The sequence below is a fragment of the Paroedura picta genome, chromosome 1 (genome assembly GCF_049243985.1).
Source record: "Paroedura picta isolate Pp20150507F chromosome 1, Ppicta_v3.0, whole genome shotgun sequence".
Taxonomy (NCBI): Eukaryota; Metazoa; Chordata; class Lepidosauria; order Squamata; family Gekkonidae; genus Paroedura; species Paroedura picta.
In genome coordinates, this window is record NC_135369.1 from 24,370,286 (window position 1) to 24,384,399 (window position 14,114).

Below are 14,114 nucleotides of genomic sequence, written 5' to 3' on the forward strand. Positions count from 1 at the left end.
CTCCGGTCTCCATTCTTGCCTCTTGTCTCAAGAGGGACTCGGAATCCATCGTTGTTGATGTGAAAACATCTTATGCCACACCCTAAGGGGGGGAAAAGCAGCGGAAGTTGTTATGGAAGTGAAGTGGCATTGTTGGGGGAGGTGGCAGGAGGAGTGGTGGCATTCTGAGGGGAAGTTGGGGAGGGAGGGAGGGAAGAAGCAGCAGGGAGATGGAAGGAGAAGCAAGGGATGAGGCAGGGAGGGCACAGGGCTCTGGAGGCAGCCTGGAGGAGATGGGGGTCATTTGTGGGGCAGGGCAGTGTGATGAGTCCAAACTAGTGAAGCCCAGCCCCTCCCCACTGTCTCCCTCACAGAGCCAGCCAGGTTAAAGTCACTGACTGGAGTGGGAGTGGCTGATGAGCAAGAGATCAAGCGAGGTTCAGCCCATTGCCCTCCTGCTGTCCATCTCGCAGAAAACTCTGCAGCCTCAGTGGAGAGGGACAAGCCTGCAAAGCAAGCTCTTTAAACTTTTCCCTTGCAGCCTCAGAGGGCTGCACAGAAAGGGAAGAGCAGCTGGGCAGGTTCTTTAAACTTCCCTCCACACAATCCATCGTAGGCCATGAAACCCTGCTTTCTTCTCTGGGTGAGGGTCCTGGCGCCCCTTAAAGAGTAACAGTTGGTGACAGGGTAGGATGCTTTCACGTACATCCTACATGAGAATAGGATTCTGACAACTTTTTTGCAGACAGAGCTGAGCAGGGAATGGCTGAACACCCTCTTTCAGCAGAGGTTAGAGACTGCAGGAATTCAAGACAGCAGCTTGATCATATTCCGTGCTGAGGAGGGTCCGCGGCTGAGCAGCAGGGTTTCAGCTTTGCATGCAGGTTCCAGGTTCAGCTTCTGCAGTTAAAAGGGTCAAGTGGGAGGTGACATGGACAACCTTGACCCGAGACCCTGGAGAACCCCTGACAGAGCAGACAGTGATCTGATTCTGTATAAAGCGGGTTCTTGTATATTCATTGGTGATAACATAAGGCTTGCCGGAGTCATGCACCTGTGGAAGATTGCACCACACAGTTTCCCCCCAGGATTGATGCCCTGAAATGGTAGTCTCTTATGATACAAAGCAAAGACTTCCCAGAGTTTTTTGGACACTCCCTCATTGTTGATCCTCTTGGCTCTCTAGAACAGGGGTAGTCAACCTGTGGTCCTCCAGATGTCCATGGACTACAATTCCCATGACCCCCTGCCAGCAAATGCTGGCAGGGGCTCATGGGAATTGTAGTCCATGGACATCTGGAGGACCACGGGTTGACTACCCCTGCTCTAGGAGGTCCCTTGAGTTTTTGCAGCTCCCCACCACATTGAGGAAAAATGCCCTTCACTCGGAAAATAAACATCTTGGTGAGCTGCCACCACCTTTGCTGGCCAGATTGCTGTGCTGTGGTTAAATGGGAGGGAAAATAGCTCCACAGGACGTTTCCTGCTTCTACGTTAAAGGGCTGCAGTCCAAACCAAAGAGGGGTCTAGTATGTGGCTCTCTGTGAGTGATGGCTTGCATTACAGTATTTTCCTAGGCACACAGGGTAGAACACGCAGTGCTCTGTTGTCAAAAGAATCCTTTGTCTTAGGACCTCCTCTGGAATCCTTTGTCTCTGGGCAGGGGGTGAAAGGAGGGTCTGCAGGACTAGGGCCAGGGTGGCTGGGTCTTCCCAACTGGTAGCTCGGAAGGCGCGGACAAAGATGAAACTAGTATTGGGATTCTGTCTCCCTTCCCCAGCCATCCTCAGGGTGGGCCATATGTTGTTACCAGCCAACCTTGAAAGCTTTCTGCTCAGTTTGGTTGGGAGCAAACCGGCAGGTGAAAACAGCCCTGCAGTACCTGCAACTCCTGGCTGCTTTCCTGGCTGCAATGGGCCAGCTTTCTCCTGAGCACCTGGTCGGGTTGGTTTTGCCTTGGAATCGCCTGTGACGGCATCTGCAACGAAAAGAAGTACATTTGTGTTGTGATTCCGGGGCAATTCCAAAAGGAGCAGCGCCGTTTTGGAGATTAGGAGGAATGAGCCTGGGCTGGGATCCAAGGCAGCCAGGAGGTCTTCGCTCTCCTCGGTTTTTTATCTTGAGGAGGGGGATAGAGCCAGGCCTGTGGAAACTTTACAGCCTCAACTTTCTGGCAATTTCAGGGCTCCTCCTCTGATGGTCCTGGCAGCTCGGGCAGCCCGCGGGGATGGTCCCGGAGGGCGTCTAAGGTGGAGGCATCGTCCCCTGCCTGTGATTCTGGGGCTGCTGTCGCGAGGGCGGCCAACAGGTTGCGGCTCCAGGCGGCTTCCCGCCTCTGCTCCCTGGCGGGGGCGGGGAGAAAGCCTCACCTGGCGGGGCGCCTCACCTGGCCTCGCCTCGCCTCACCTCAGCTGGCGGGCCGGGCCGGGCGATGGCGGCGGGGCGCGTGCGGCGGCCGTGGCGCTACGGGCTGCTGCTGGGCGCCTACGCGCTCTTCCTGCTGCTGGGCGCCGGCGTGCTGGTGGCCCTGGAGGGCGCGCCCGAGGAAGCCCTGCGCCGGGACCTGCGCGCCGCCCGCGCCCGCTTCCTGCACGACCACCGCGCCTGCCTGGCCGCGCCGCAGCTGGAGCGCCTCCTCGAGCGCCTGCTGGTCGCCAGCGGCTACGGCGTGTCCGGCCTGGGCAACGTCTCCGGCGACGAGCTCTGGGAGTTCACCTCGGCCCTCTTCTTCACCGCCAGCGTCCTCACCACCACCGGTAGGGCCCCCGGGACGCACTCCTGGGCAGCCCCTCGGGGGGGGGGGGGGGCGGCAGGGGTCTGTGGAACTCACTCTCCGGCCGGGTTTGCCTGGCTGGCGAAGGGCGCCAGAGCGGGAAGGGGAAGCCCTGGGACATCCCCCCCCAAAAAAAGAGAGGCAGCCTCCCTCCGCCCAGCCAAACAGCAAGCCCCCCCCCCTTCAGTGGCAGACTGGACATGGGATGGAGAGGGAGCAGGTTGCTGCCAAGGACACAGAAGGAGCTCCCATATCCCTTAGCTCTGTGTGTGTGGAGGGGCGACTTGGTAGGGATGCCAGCCTCAAGGAGGGACCTGGGGAACGCCTGGAATTCCAAAATCGATGCTTTGATGGGTGGATTCTAGGCTTCGTAGCCCACTGGGCTCCCTGTCTTCTCCAGGCTCCACCCCCAAATCTCCAGGAGTTTTCCAACCTGAAGCTGGCAACCCTACCCAATTCCTCCCCCTAGGAGTGGTGGGCAAACTGTGGCCCTCCAGATATCAATGGACTACAATTCCCATGATCCCCTGCCAACAAATGCTGTCAGGGGCTCATGGGAGTTGTACTCCATGGACATCTGGAGGGCCACAGTTTACCCACCCCTGCCCTAGGGCTTAGTCCTCCCCCTAGGACTTGGGGTTGCAGTCTACAGGGCCATGTCTCCTCGAGAGCACACCCGCAAACTTGGCTCTGGGCACCTGAGACTCTCTTTCTGTGACATGGCAGGTTTCTGTCCTGCCTGCCTGGATGCATTTTGGGCAGTGTTGTGGGAACAGCTGCACACAAGGAAACGTGACGGTCCGCAAAGGAACGAATGGAACCAAACATCATAAACTGAAATCAGCTACGGTTAAAGAGCAGCGACTTCTTAACCAGGTAGAACCAGGATGGGCTGGCCCTTTGGTGCTCCTGTGGGGCCAGCTTGTCTAGGAGCGTCACTCAAAGGAGGAAATGCCAAGCGGGGGAACAGGTTACTAACATCGAATGGTCAGGATAAGCATTTTGTTCTCCGGGTAGAGCAATTTTTGTTTGTCGGGAAAATAAAATGCACAAAAAACTTCTATCTTACGTTGCTGCAATACTCTTTTTCTCTTCACTGTCAGCCCCCCTTTTTTCACAGACATACATTGTTCAAACTTCAGGCATCAGTGATTAAAGTTCCTTTGTTTGAAAATGTCATTCTGCCTTCCCAGAAAATGCTGGGACAATGTCTCCAGTAATAAGCTCTTTGGGCATTCAGGACAAGACCTCCCAAAATACAAGCTCTAAACAGGATGTCCAGGTTGCAACTCCCGGAGGTAGCATTTAAGTGGAATTAGTGGTGGTGCCTAAACACACAGTAAGGAAAAGGAAAGGAAAGAACTTCATTTTGGGGGGAAAGAACTTCAAGGAAGGAAAGGAAAAGGGAGGTCTTTTAAATCAAGGAACTGACTCCAGGCTGCCATGCAATTAGCTTCGTTCTTGGGCTGGGCCATTTCTTTAAGAGCAAAGACATATGTACATATTGAAATCTCCAGGAAGATTCACATGATTTAGGACAGGGGTAGTCAACTGTGGTCCTCCAGATGTTCATGGACTACAATTCCCATGAGCCCCTGCCAGCATTTGCTGGCAAGGGGCTCATGGGAATTTTAGTTCATGGACATCTGGAGGACCACAGGTTGACTACCCCTGATTTAGAATAGACATACCTATGGAACTTGGGCAATTTGGGGGGGGGCATGTTTGTATCTCTTTCCCTTTAAGACCACTCCTCCTATTATGCCTTGGAGGATGACTGAAAGAGGGTTTCTAGAGTGATGTATCAACAAAGAAAAATGATAGAAGAAATAATTCTTTAAGCAACATTGTCAAGATAATACAGCAGGAGCCAGTTACACTGACTGCCCTTTAAACTTACATGATCATGATTGCTGTGTTTAAATGATGAGTGTTCAGTTCCTTCCTGGTTTGGGTGTGAAAGTTGTAGAGGTGTGCAAACAGAGTGAGAGTGGTTTGCAGCCTGTTTTCTTTCTCGGAAATCAGACGGACAAAAGTACACACAATCCCTCACATATTCTACATTCCTGAGTCTGTAAGAGCTACCACGTCATTAAAAGCACCAACCCATTTGAAGAAGAACCCTATGAAGCCTGAAAGCTTGCGTCTTGTGTTTTCAGCCTGAGTTGAGCCAAGGGAAGTGATGGCTTCACTTGTATCTGCCCTTCCTTGTCTGTTGGGAGCAGTGTGATTGGGCGAGCTCACGGCTTCTTTCTCTTGCTTGCAGGTTATGGCCACATGGTGCCCCTCTCAGCCGGGGGCAAAATATTCTGCGTCTTGTACTCGCTGCTGGGGATCCCGATGACGTTGCTTCTCCTGGGCTGCCTCCTCCACCACCTGCTGCCCTTTGTGAGCTACCGGCCTGTGCATTACATCCACAGCCGCTGGGGTTACTCACGGAACCGCGTGGCCCTGGCCCATGCAGCAGGGCTGGGGCTGGCCACCCTGGGACTCTTCATCCTCATCCCAGCTGTCTGTTTCTGGGCACTGGAAGGCAACTGGAACTTCCTGGAGTCTGTCTATTTCTGCTTCATCTCACTCAGCACCATCGGTCTGGGGGACTACGTGCCCAAGGGAAGCTCCAAACCAGCTCTGCACGAGCTGTATGAGCTGAGCGTTACCTGTAAGCCATCACGAGGGGGCAGTATCCGGCAGAAATTATTGTGCAGTTGATGTGTGTGCTGGGGGGGAGAATGTGTCTTGCCACTGGGTTGGGATATGAGCACTGCTTTTTCTGGCAAGGATTCTGTATTTGTAACAACTGCATCAGAAATCTGACTGTTGCAGCTCTTTTGGAGATGCAGGGAGGGCTGTGTGCATATGAGAGAGATTAGCCTGTTGAACTTCTGTCTACTATGCATCTGTTAAGCGCAGGGTGAAAAAAAATAGGGGGACTGTTTGGGAAAATAGAGCCAAGTTGCCCTGGAAGAAGAATAAGAGGGGGCTTTTATACCCCACTTTTCATTGTTCAAAGGAGCCTCAAAGCAGCTTACAATCGCCTTCCCTTACTCTCCCCACAACAGAAAGACTGTGGGATAGGTGAGGCTGAGAGAGCTCTGAGAGAACTGATAACTGTGAGAACAGCTCAAGAAGAACTGTCCAAGCCCAAATCTAAGACCCTTCAGCCTAGAGAATCATTGAAAGACAAGTAATCAAGCTAACAGCAATTTCCAAAATTGCTAGTTTTTGAAGTAGCGTGCTCAGCCACACAGTCAAAACAAGTCTGGGAGAGATTGCTCGTTTTCAAAGTGTCCCTTCGTCAGTGGCTCTTGTGGTTATTCATATTTCCATATGCTGCATTTTCTGTAGAGCAGAGCGGCCATGCGATCTCTCCTCCAGGAGTCTCACGGCCAGGCTGCATGAGCACCGGCAAGAAACAGGTGGGGAGAACAGCCAAGGAGAAGGAGCAATGAATGGGGGGGGGGGAGGCAGAAGACCAGTAGAGCAGTGGTAGTCAACCTGTGGTCCTCCAGATGTTCATGGACTACAATTCCCATGAGCCCCTGCCAGCAAATGCTGGCAGGGGCTCATGGGAATTGTAGTCCATGAACATCTGGAGGACCACAGGTTGACTACCCCTGCAGTAGAGGACTGGTTTGGAGAGGCAGGGGAAGAGGGACAAAGGCAGGAGTGGTGGGAGGAAGAAATGTTAGGTGGGCTTATGCAGAAGCAGCAAGAGTGACAAGGCTGCAAACACGAAGATCTGTAACAAGTACGGCCCTGCCTTGGCTGTCCCAAGCTAGCTTAGTATTATCAAATCCTGGAAGGTAAGCAGAGTCAGCCCAGCTTAGTGCTTGGATGGGGGTCCACCCAGGAAGCCCAGGGCTGCTTTGAGCAGTCAGGCAATGACCAACCACCTCTGAACATCGTTTGCTTTCAAAACCCTACAGGAGTCAGGGAATGAATGCTGTGACTGTACCGTGCAAACAACAGCACTGGAGAAATGTTTCCTGCTCTGATGGAGGAGATGGGAAACCCTCCCTCCCTTACAGTCTTTTCTTTCCTCCCAGGCTACCTCCTTGTGGGTCTTCTGGCCATGCTCCTGACTCTGGAGACAGCGTACAGGCTGCAGGAAGTCCGTGCTTTCCTCCACTTCTTCGCCCCTGCTGGGGACTCTTCCCAGGAGGACGAGGACCATGTGGAAATTCTGGCCAGGGACCAGTTTGCTTTGGCCACCATCTCTCCAGTCAGTTCCCCAGACCGGCCCACGGAAAGAGGGCCCACTTGACATTTCTCTTGGCAGAAGTGGGCAGCCTCCTCCACACCCCCTGCAGCCTTGCCCTGCAGATTTCCCCTCCTAGGGGAAAATATTTGGCTGGGGAGACAGAAGAGGCCCCATGGGGAAAGTTAGAGCGGTTCCTCAATGGAACAGGCTTCCTCGGGAGGTGGTGGGTTCTCCTTCTTTGGGAGTTTTTAAGCAGAGGCCATCCGAGAAAAATGTGGGTTTTATGAACTTCAGCAGAATGTAGGGTGGGCAGAAGGGACTGTGTTGGTGCTTGGCTCTTGTGGCCTTTTCTTGCGTGCCCAGGGTAATGCCAATCACCACTTTGGGGTTGGGAGGCGGATTTCTTCCAGGCAAGACTGGTCAAGGATTCCGGTTTTCATGGAGGGGCATCATCTGGGCTTGACATTGGGGGCCACTGTGGTAGGCAGGTAGTTTTGAAGTTCCTGCATTCTGCAGCAAGTTGGACTAGACCAGGGGTAGTCAACCTGTGGTCCTCCAGATGTTCATGGACTACAATTCCTATGAGCCCCTGCCAGCGTTTGCTGGCAGGGGCTCATGGGAATTGTAGTCCATGAACATCTGGAGGACCACAGGTTGACTACCCTTGGACTAGAGAACCTTGGAGGTCCCTTCCAGCAATATGATCCTATGATTCCTTGAAAGTTACTGATGGGGAAGGTTAGGGGCAAGGTGGGCTGGGGATCATTCCATGCCAGCGTGCCAGAAACCAATAAGAGGTTTCTACTCTGACTGGAAAAACCAAACTCTGTTCTACTGAGACCCATGGGGGCACTACCTACACTCTTCTTTATCCATGCTGGATACTTCGTTGAGATGCTTGACGTCTCTCAGTTGAGTCCTGGCAGTCTTGCCCTTTCTCTGAGATCATATTCCTGGACTTGCCCTAATCTGGAAGACCGAGATTACCCCAATCTCATCACATTTGAGAAACTAAGTAAGGTTGACCCTGGCTGGTATTTGGACTGGGAGACCACCAAGGAGGCTCAGGGTTGCATCCCAAAGGCAGGCGAACCACCGCCAAACATCTGTTGCCTTGAAAACTTCTGAAAGGATGGCATTAGCTGGCTGCAACAGGGTGACACTTCCCAGCACCACGTTCCTGGGCCATTTCTGGCGTCAGGCATCTAATTTGGGCCACCTCTCAGCATCTTGGCAGATAAAAACCAACTACTCTAGTCTTGTTCAGGAGAGTCGTGTAGCACTTCTTGCAGACTTGGAGGCCCAGGTGGGTGGGGCAGCCAGTGGCTCAGCTCCTGGCAAAATCTTGGAAGCTCCCAAATGTACACACCACACCTCATGCACACCCCGAACATTAACTATTGAGATATGACAGCCATTCCCCACCCCACCCTGCTGCATCACATATTTGCACAACTGAAGTTTTTGAAAAGTGGCGTCAGTATTGCCACTGCTGGAACAATGGCTGGCTGCACCAGCTTGGGTAGTTCCATTGACCATTCTGCCCCCTGGCACCATGCAGGCAGATCTTGGGTAGGGAATTAACTCTTCTGTCCTCCTGGGCATGAAGAATTAGCTAGAGTGCCCTATTCCAAAGCCAACTTTGTCCTCCCTTCAGGTGCTTATGGGAAGTCTACTAGAGTTTCCTCCTTAGCCAAAGGCAGGCAAAAAGGCCAAGCCCAAACTATTAACCCCTTCCTGCCAAACAGTACTGTATTTCATCTTGGAATCTGGAAGCTAACTTTTTACCAAGTTTGAGTGCAAATATGCATCTCTTCCCATGTGTCCACACAGAGGATGACTCCTTTTGTTTCCTCAATTGGACCAGCATTTTCTAAACTTTCCCCTCCGCACATCTGAAGAAGAGTTGGTTATTCTATGCTGCTTTTCTCTACCTGAAGGAGTCTCAAAGCTGCTTACATTCACCTTCCCTTTCCTCTCCCCACAACAGACACCCTGTGAGGGAGGTGGCTGGAACAATATGTTCCCCTATCCTTACATATTTCTATTATTTGAATGGACTGAATGGACTTTCTGCTTGCATGCATATGTGAGCATAGACACCGACAGCTCTTCCTTTTCCATTTAAGCTGAACTTTCACTTCCTTCCCAGGATGTTTGTCAACATCCTGTTGCTGACAGCTGGAGCTGTCGCAATAGCTGAAACGTGACATATGGGGGGTGATCAACAAGCTTTTATAATTGAGGAGCCAAAGCACATTAAAATTCAAAGCAACAAAGAGCCCACATATGAAAACATATGTGCACAACTGAAAATAAGCAATGTTGCTGGTAATTGGCATGTTGATGAATAATCCATAAAATTTCCACAGCCCAGAATCTTGTTTGTTGAGAGTCCTTTATTAGGAAGTTGCACACTCAGGGTCTCACAATTAGTCATTAATATACCCAGGAACATCCAGCACAATTCTTTCAGTGCATGGGCATAAATTGTGCATGATTTGTCCTTGCGTCACCGGCAACTGATCACCTCTGACATCTCCCTTTCTAAGAAGCATCTCTACAATGTCCTTTGCTCATGTGCAATCTCTGCCTTCCATTTCTAGCATTCCATCAACCCCTCCAACACACCTTAATGTGCTTTGACTTAAATATTTTCTTGAAGAACCTTATTTGGTTCCACACTGGGCCACATTTGGCCCTGGAGCCCTAGGCTGTAGACCCCCCCCCCCCCCCCGTTACCCTGATGTCGCCAGCAGTCACGAAGGATCTCCTCGGTGACCGTATGTCCATAACTTATGTGTATTTGTGTAAGACGTACGAAAAGGATCTGGGGATAAATGCTTCGCCACAAACTAACTCCTCAAACCTCATGTCTTTTTGATATGTTTATTTCAAACCCTGGTACAAATTTAGTGCAAATAACCTGGAAGAGACCAACCTGAGGGCTGTGGGGCTGGGGCAGGAGGGAAGGAAAGGGTGGTGTGAAACCGGGAATTAAAACTTCGCCACGACCAAATCTGGCTGTCAGAGCGTCCAAGGCACTTTGTGACTTTTGTACCATCAAAGGAGAACAACAACTTTGATCATTAAAAAAACAAAACAAAATACAGGGCCCCGTAAAAGCTTTGCTTTAAAAAACAACAACAACGGCATCCTTGGTTTGAGGAGGCGGCAGACGTTAGAGCCAGAGGAGGAGCTCACTCACGGAGAGGCATGCGCACACACACAAAAATAAATAGATCTGAAGACTGGAGAGGGAGAGAGAGATTAAAACGGTTGTTTTCTGCTCTCTCCAGATAATAGGTTCATGGGCACCGCCCTAAAAAAAAACAATGCCATCCAACATATTTTCTAGGTCATGGACAGTGGGCCAGAGAAAGCAAGCAGCTCAGGGCTTCACCCACCCCAAACCCCTCTTTGGCATAACTCATGTCAAGCGACAAGCAGCTGAAGGCCCCAAAGGACTGTGGGTAATGATTGGGCACTGGCAGGACGCAATACTGTGTCAGGGCAGGAGGTATCCCTGTGAGAGCGGGGGGGTCGGGGGGGCTGTCTTTAGGGAACAAGAAACGCTGCCATTTGCTGACTCCCCCCGCCCCCGCTGACACGAGTGTGGTGGTGGTGGGGGAAGAGTAGCAACTTGCTTTGCCCTTCTCAGCTGACGCGGCATTTCTCCTTGCGGCTGAGCTTGCGTCTTCTCTGTTGCAATCCCCGTTCTAGTCTGGCATCCTCTTCCAGAGCTCTAGGGCAGCGGCAATGGGGGTAGGGGTAGGGGGGAGGACAGAAAGTGAGATGTTAACCCTTTCCGGGATGTGGATAAAAATCAACATGGCAGATGGCTATCATTGTACTTTTTGCTCTTACCATTTTACAACTAATAAATGGTTGCCAACATTTCCATGGAATTAATCAAAGAGCTTGACCAGGGGTGGCCAAATGGGGGCTCTCCAGATGTCCATGGACTACAATTCCCATGAGTCCCTGCCAGCAGGGGCTCGTGGGAATTGTAGTCCATGGATATATGCCTGGCCACCCCTGACCTTGATGATTTCACGCTACTCTCTCTGGCACTCTCCTGCCACAGCAAGCAAACTCACATTGGGATATGCCCTCCAATATCACGCTAGGTTAATCTTGCAGCACATCCACTTCACGGTCTTTCCCTCCCAACTCCTCCTTCCTGTACAGATACTGCCTGCTTCCCAAAGGGATGTAATTGCTGGGGGGGGGGGCAGGGGGATTCGTAAATTTTTGGAAGGGGGTAATGCACTTGACTACTTCACTGTACTTAAAACGTCCCGTTTTGCCCATGAAAAGAAAAGAGAAGATATATTCCAGGGTGGGAAAAAAATCTCATAGTAAAACTCTGTATGTATTACTATTAAAGTATCGATTCTCATGAAGGCTTCTCTCTCTCTCTCCCTCTCTGCCCTGCTTGTGCCTCGTCTCCCATTTCCTCAATGCATTAAGAATTCATGAACGGATCCGTGAACACAGTGCTCTCTTGCTCTCTCGCGCGGTTGCTTTGCAGAGGCACAGAGAATCCATTATTGCAAAGAACGCTGCCAGGCACTTGGTCGAAGAGCTGCAAAGGTTTTAATCTTTCAACATCTTGATAACCCTTAACATCCACACCTACCTTGAGGCTGGCGCCAGGTCAATTTGGCAGAGCCCAATGGGGTTAGGGGGCGGGGTGTCAGGTTTTATTGGTTGTCTTGTGATTTTATGACCTTGTTGTGAACCACTGCAAGCCAGCCGGCCTGAGAGCGGTGGTCAAGGTTTAATAATTAATTAATTAAAGGTGCGTGAAGCGTGAGGGCAGAAATCTAGTTCCTCTCCAAGACTCCCATCTATACGCACACCTTTCCCAGGGCCCATCGTCTTCTCTCTGCCTTCCCCAAGCACCAGGACACTCTTTTCCTTCCATTCTGCACCCAAAGATTAACCTCTCAAAGGCAAGCTGCAGCCTGGTTGGAATACTTTCCCCTCCAACCTGAAAATCCCGTCTCGCCCATTCCAGCGGTAAGTTTCGTTATGAAGGAGGAAAGCAGCCTGTACATGCTCAGAGGCACTAAGGCCTTTCTTACTGCTCTTGTCCCCAACCCAGGATGCATCTCTGAAGGAAGTCTGAACAAGCGGGGCATCCTGGTCACTGGCCGAGACACAACACACGAAGGTAGTTAGTTGCCCTTTCTTGAGTCAGGCTAATCCTCCGTCGGTGCCATCTCCTCTGACTGGCAGCAGATTCCAGCGTGCCAAACAGTGGCCTTCCCCATCACCTTCATATCTGATCCTTTTAACTGGCAATCACAGAATCAGAATCACAGAATCATAGAGTTGGAAGGGGCCATACAGGCCATCTAGTCCAACCCCCTGCTCAACGCAGGATCAGCCCACAGCATCCTAAAGCATCCAAGAAAAGTGTGTATCCAACCTTTGCTTGAAGACTGCCAGTGAGGGGGAGCTCACCACCTCCTTAGGCAGCCTATTCCACTGCTGAACTACTCTGACTGTGAAATTTTTTTTCCTGATATCTAGCCTATATCATTGTACTTGTAGTTTAAACCCATTACTGCGCGTCCTTTCCTCTGCAGCCAAGGACTGAAATGGGGACCTTCCGCAGATGCAGGACCATGGCCCCACAGCCCTTCAGGAGGCCAAGGGAGCCCTGCCCTGAGAACATGCAAACCAGCAAGGCCCCCGGCCTTCTGCATTTTGACTCCAGCTGACTTGGGGTTTGCTCGCCCCTTGTTGCTCTGCCTTGGTAACTCTTCCCAAGAGAAAAGGCTCTACTCACATCCTTTCTTTGATGTCCAGGTCTCTCACCAGCTCGTCCCTCTGGTTCACCAGGGACACCAGCTCTTCCAGGAGAAGTTGCTCCCGCTGCTTATGGGCTTCTGTTTTGATCCAGTCTGGGGGGGGGGGGGGAGAGAAGAGACTCACTGGTCACAGACATTACAGTTCATCCCTCCCAGCTTTTATGTATCGCTGTTCCCCCCCCCCCCCCGGCCAACCCTTCCCTAATCTGGGAAGACTCTTGGGAGTGACTCAGAGGTGGAAGCATATTCAGGAAGAAGAGACACCCCACGTTTCTTTACCCCAAGAAGTTCCACATAAAATATTTCTGGTAAGGCCTTGGAGGAGGAGCTTGTCTCATGGCTTAAGTGCCACTCAGCGCTTAACGACCACTCAGAGCAGCTGTCCCGCCCCTGAGTGCCTTCTCCTCCAAGCAGCTTGCCTGTCTGTCCAGTAGCCAGCCAATCACCTTCTGTCCCCCACCCCTGACCACCCCCTCCTTCTTCCACTTCTCTGAGGCTACAGATCCCTGCTGCGTGAGAGCTGCCCCTGCCTGTGAGTTCCCTAACAGCTGCCTGCAGCCTTTCCAAGTCCTGGGGGGAGGGGGAGGCCATCTACAGAGTTCTTCCACCCCCACCCCCCAATTCTGAATGCAATAGGCTTGGCCCCTACTAAACATATAAGTAACACCACACAAGCGCTCAGTATGGGCAAAAGTTTGGAATTGTCCCAATCGGCAACAGTCTGTCTGCAGAGGCACTCTTGTTTATTTTATTTATAAATGAGGGGAGCAGGCATGCCTCTGCAGCACCACAAGGGGTGCCCCCTAAGTGGCTTACATTGGGGTAGTCAACCTGTGGTCCTTCAGATGTCCATGGACCACAATTCCCATGAGCCCCTGCCAGCATTTGCTGGCAGGGGCTCATGGGAATAGTAGTCCATGAACATCTGGAGGACCACAGGTTGACTACCCCTGGCTTACATCACTCTCTCCTTCCCCATGTTATCCTCCCAGCCTCCCTTCTCCTGGCCGCCCAGAGAAGTGGCAGCAGGCAGCCTTTCCTCTCCTCCTCCAAGGCCCCGGTCTCACCTTCAATGGCCATCATGGCTCTCAGCTCACGGCTAAGGAGCTCGAACCGCCGCTCCAGGTCTTGCTCTTCCATCCTGGAGGACGAAGCAAAGGCTGTGTTCACGCCAAGGGGGCCCAATCAAGTGTTAGGAGAACCTGCCCAGAATCCTGCACTCTTGCTCTCTCTCTCTCTCTCTCTCTCTCTCTCTCTCTCCCGCACATGTGCACATGCTGCCTAGGCAGGGATGGGTTCCCAAACAGAGAGAAACAGACCTATTCACTGGCAATAT

At 51.9% G+C, this 14,114-nt stretch overlaps 2 protein-coding genes across 8 annotated transcripts in view; one reads left to right on the forward strand and one right to left on the reverse strand.

Moving 5' to 3' along the window:
- The first annotated feature begins 2,244 nt into the window (after positions 1-2,244).
- Positions 2,245-10,136, forward strand: KCNK7 (potassium two pore domain channel subfamily K member 7). 3 transcript variants are annotated; one of them, XR_013229478.1, is made up of 4 exons: positions 2,245-2,735; positions 5,019-5,414; positions 6,802-7,492; positions 7,610-10,136. XR_013229478.1 is itself a non-coding variant. In XM_077328251.1 (3 exons), exons 1-3 carry the CDS (start codon positions 2,411-2,413, stop codon positions 7,017-7,019), a joined length of 939 nt encoding a protein of 312 aa, XP_077184366.1. In that variant the 5' UTR covers positions 2,245-2,410; the 3' UTR covers positions 7,020-7,555. The 3 variants fall into 3 exon arrangements, 1 of the variants encoding a protein (XP_077184366.1); XR_013229480.1 differs by having other exon boundaries at positions 6,802-7,475; XM_077328251.1 differs by lacking the exon at positions 7,610-10,136 and having other exon boundaries at positions 6,802-7,555.
- Positions 9,832-14,114, reverse strand: part of EHBP1L1 (EH domain binding protein 1 like 1) — a 46,714-nt gene continuing 42,431 nt past the window's right edge. For all 5 annotated transcript variants that reach the window (XM_077328214.1, XM_077328206.1, XM_077328197.1 and 2 more), the window contains 3 exons: positions 13,846-13,919; positions 12,757-12,871; positions 9,832-10,701 (listed from right to left, as the gene is read on the reverse strand). In XM_077328214.1, coding sequence (XP_077184329.1) covers positions 10,614-10,701; positions 12,757-12,871; positions 13,846-13,919 — 277 coding nt within the window. In that variant the 3' untranslated portion in view covers positions 9,832-10,613. The remainder of the gene's footprint in view (positions 10,702-12,756; positions 12,872-13,845; positions 13,920-14,114) is intronic.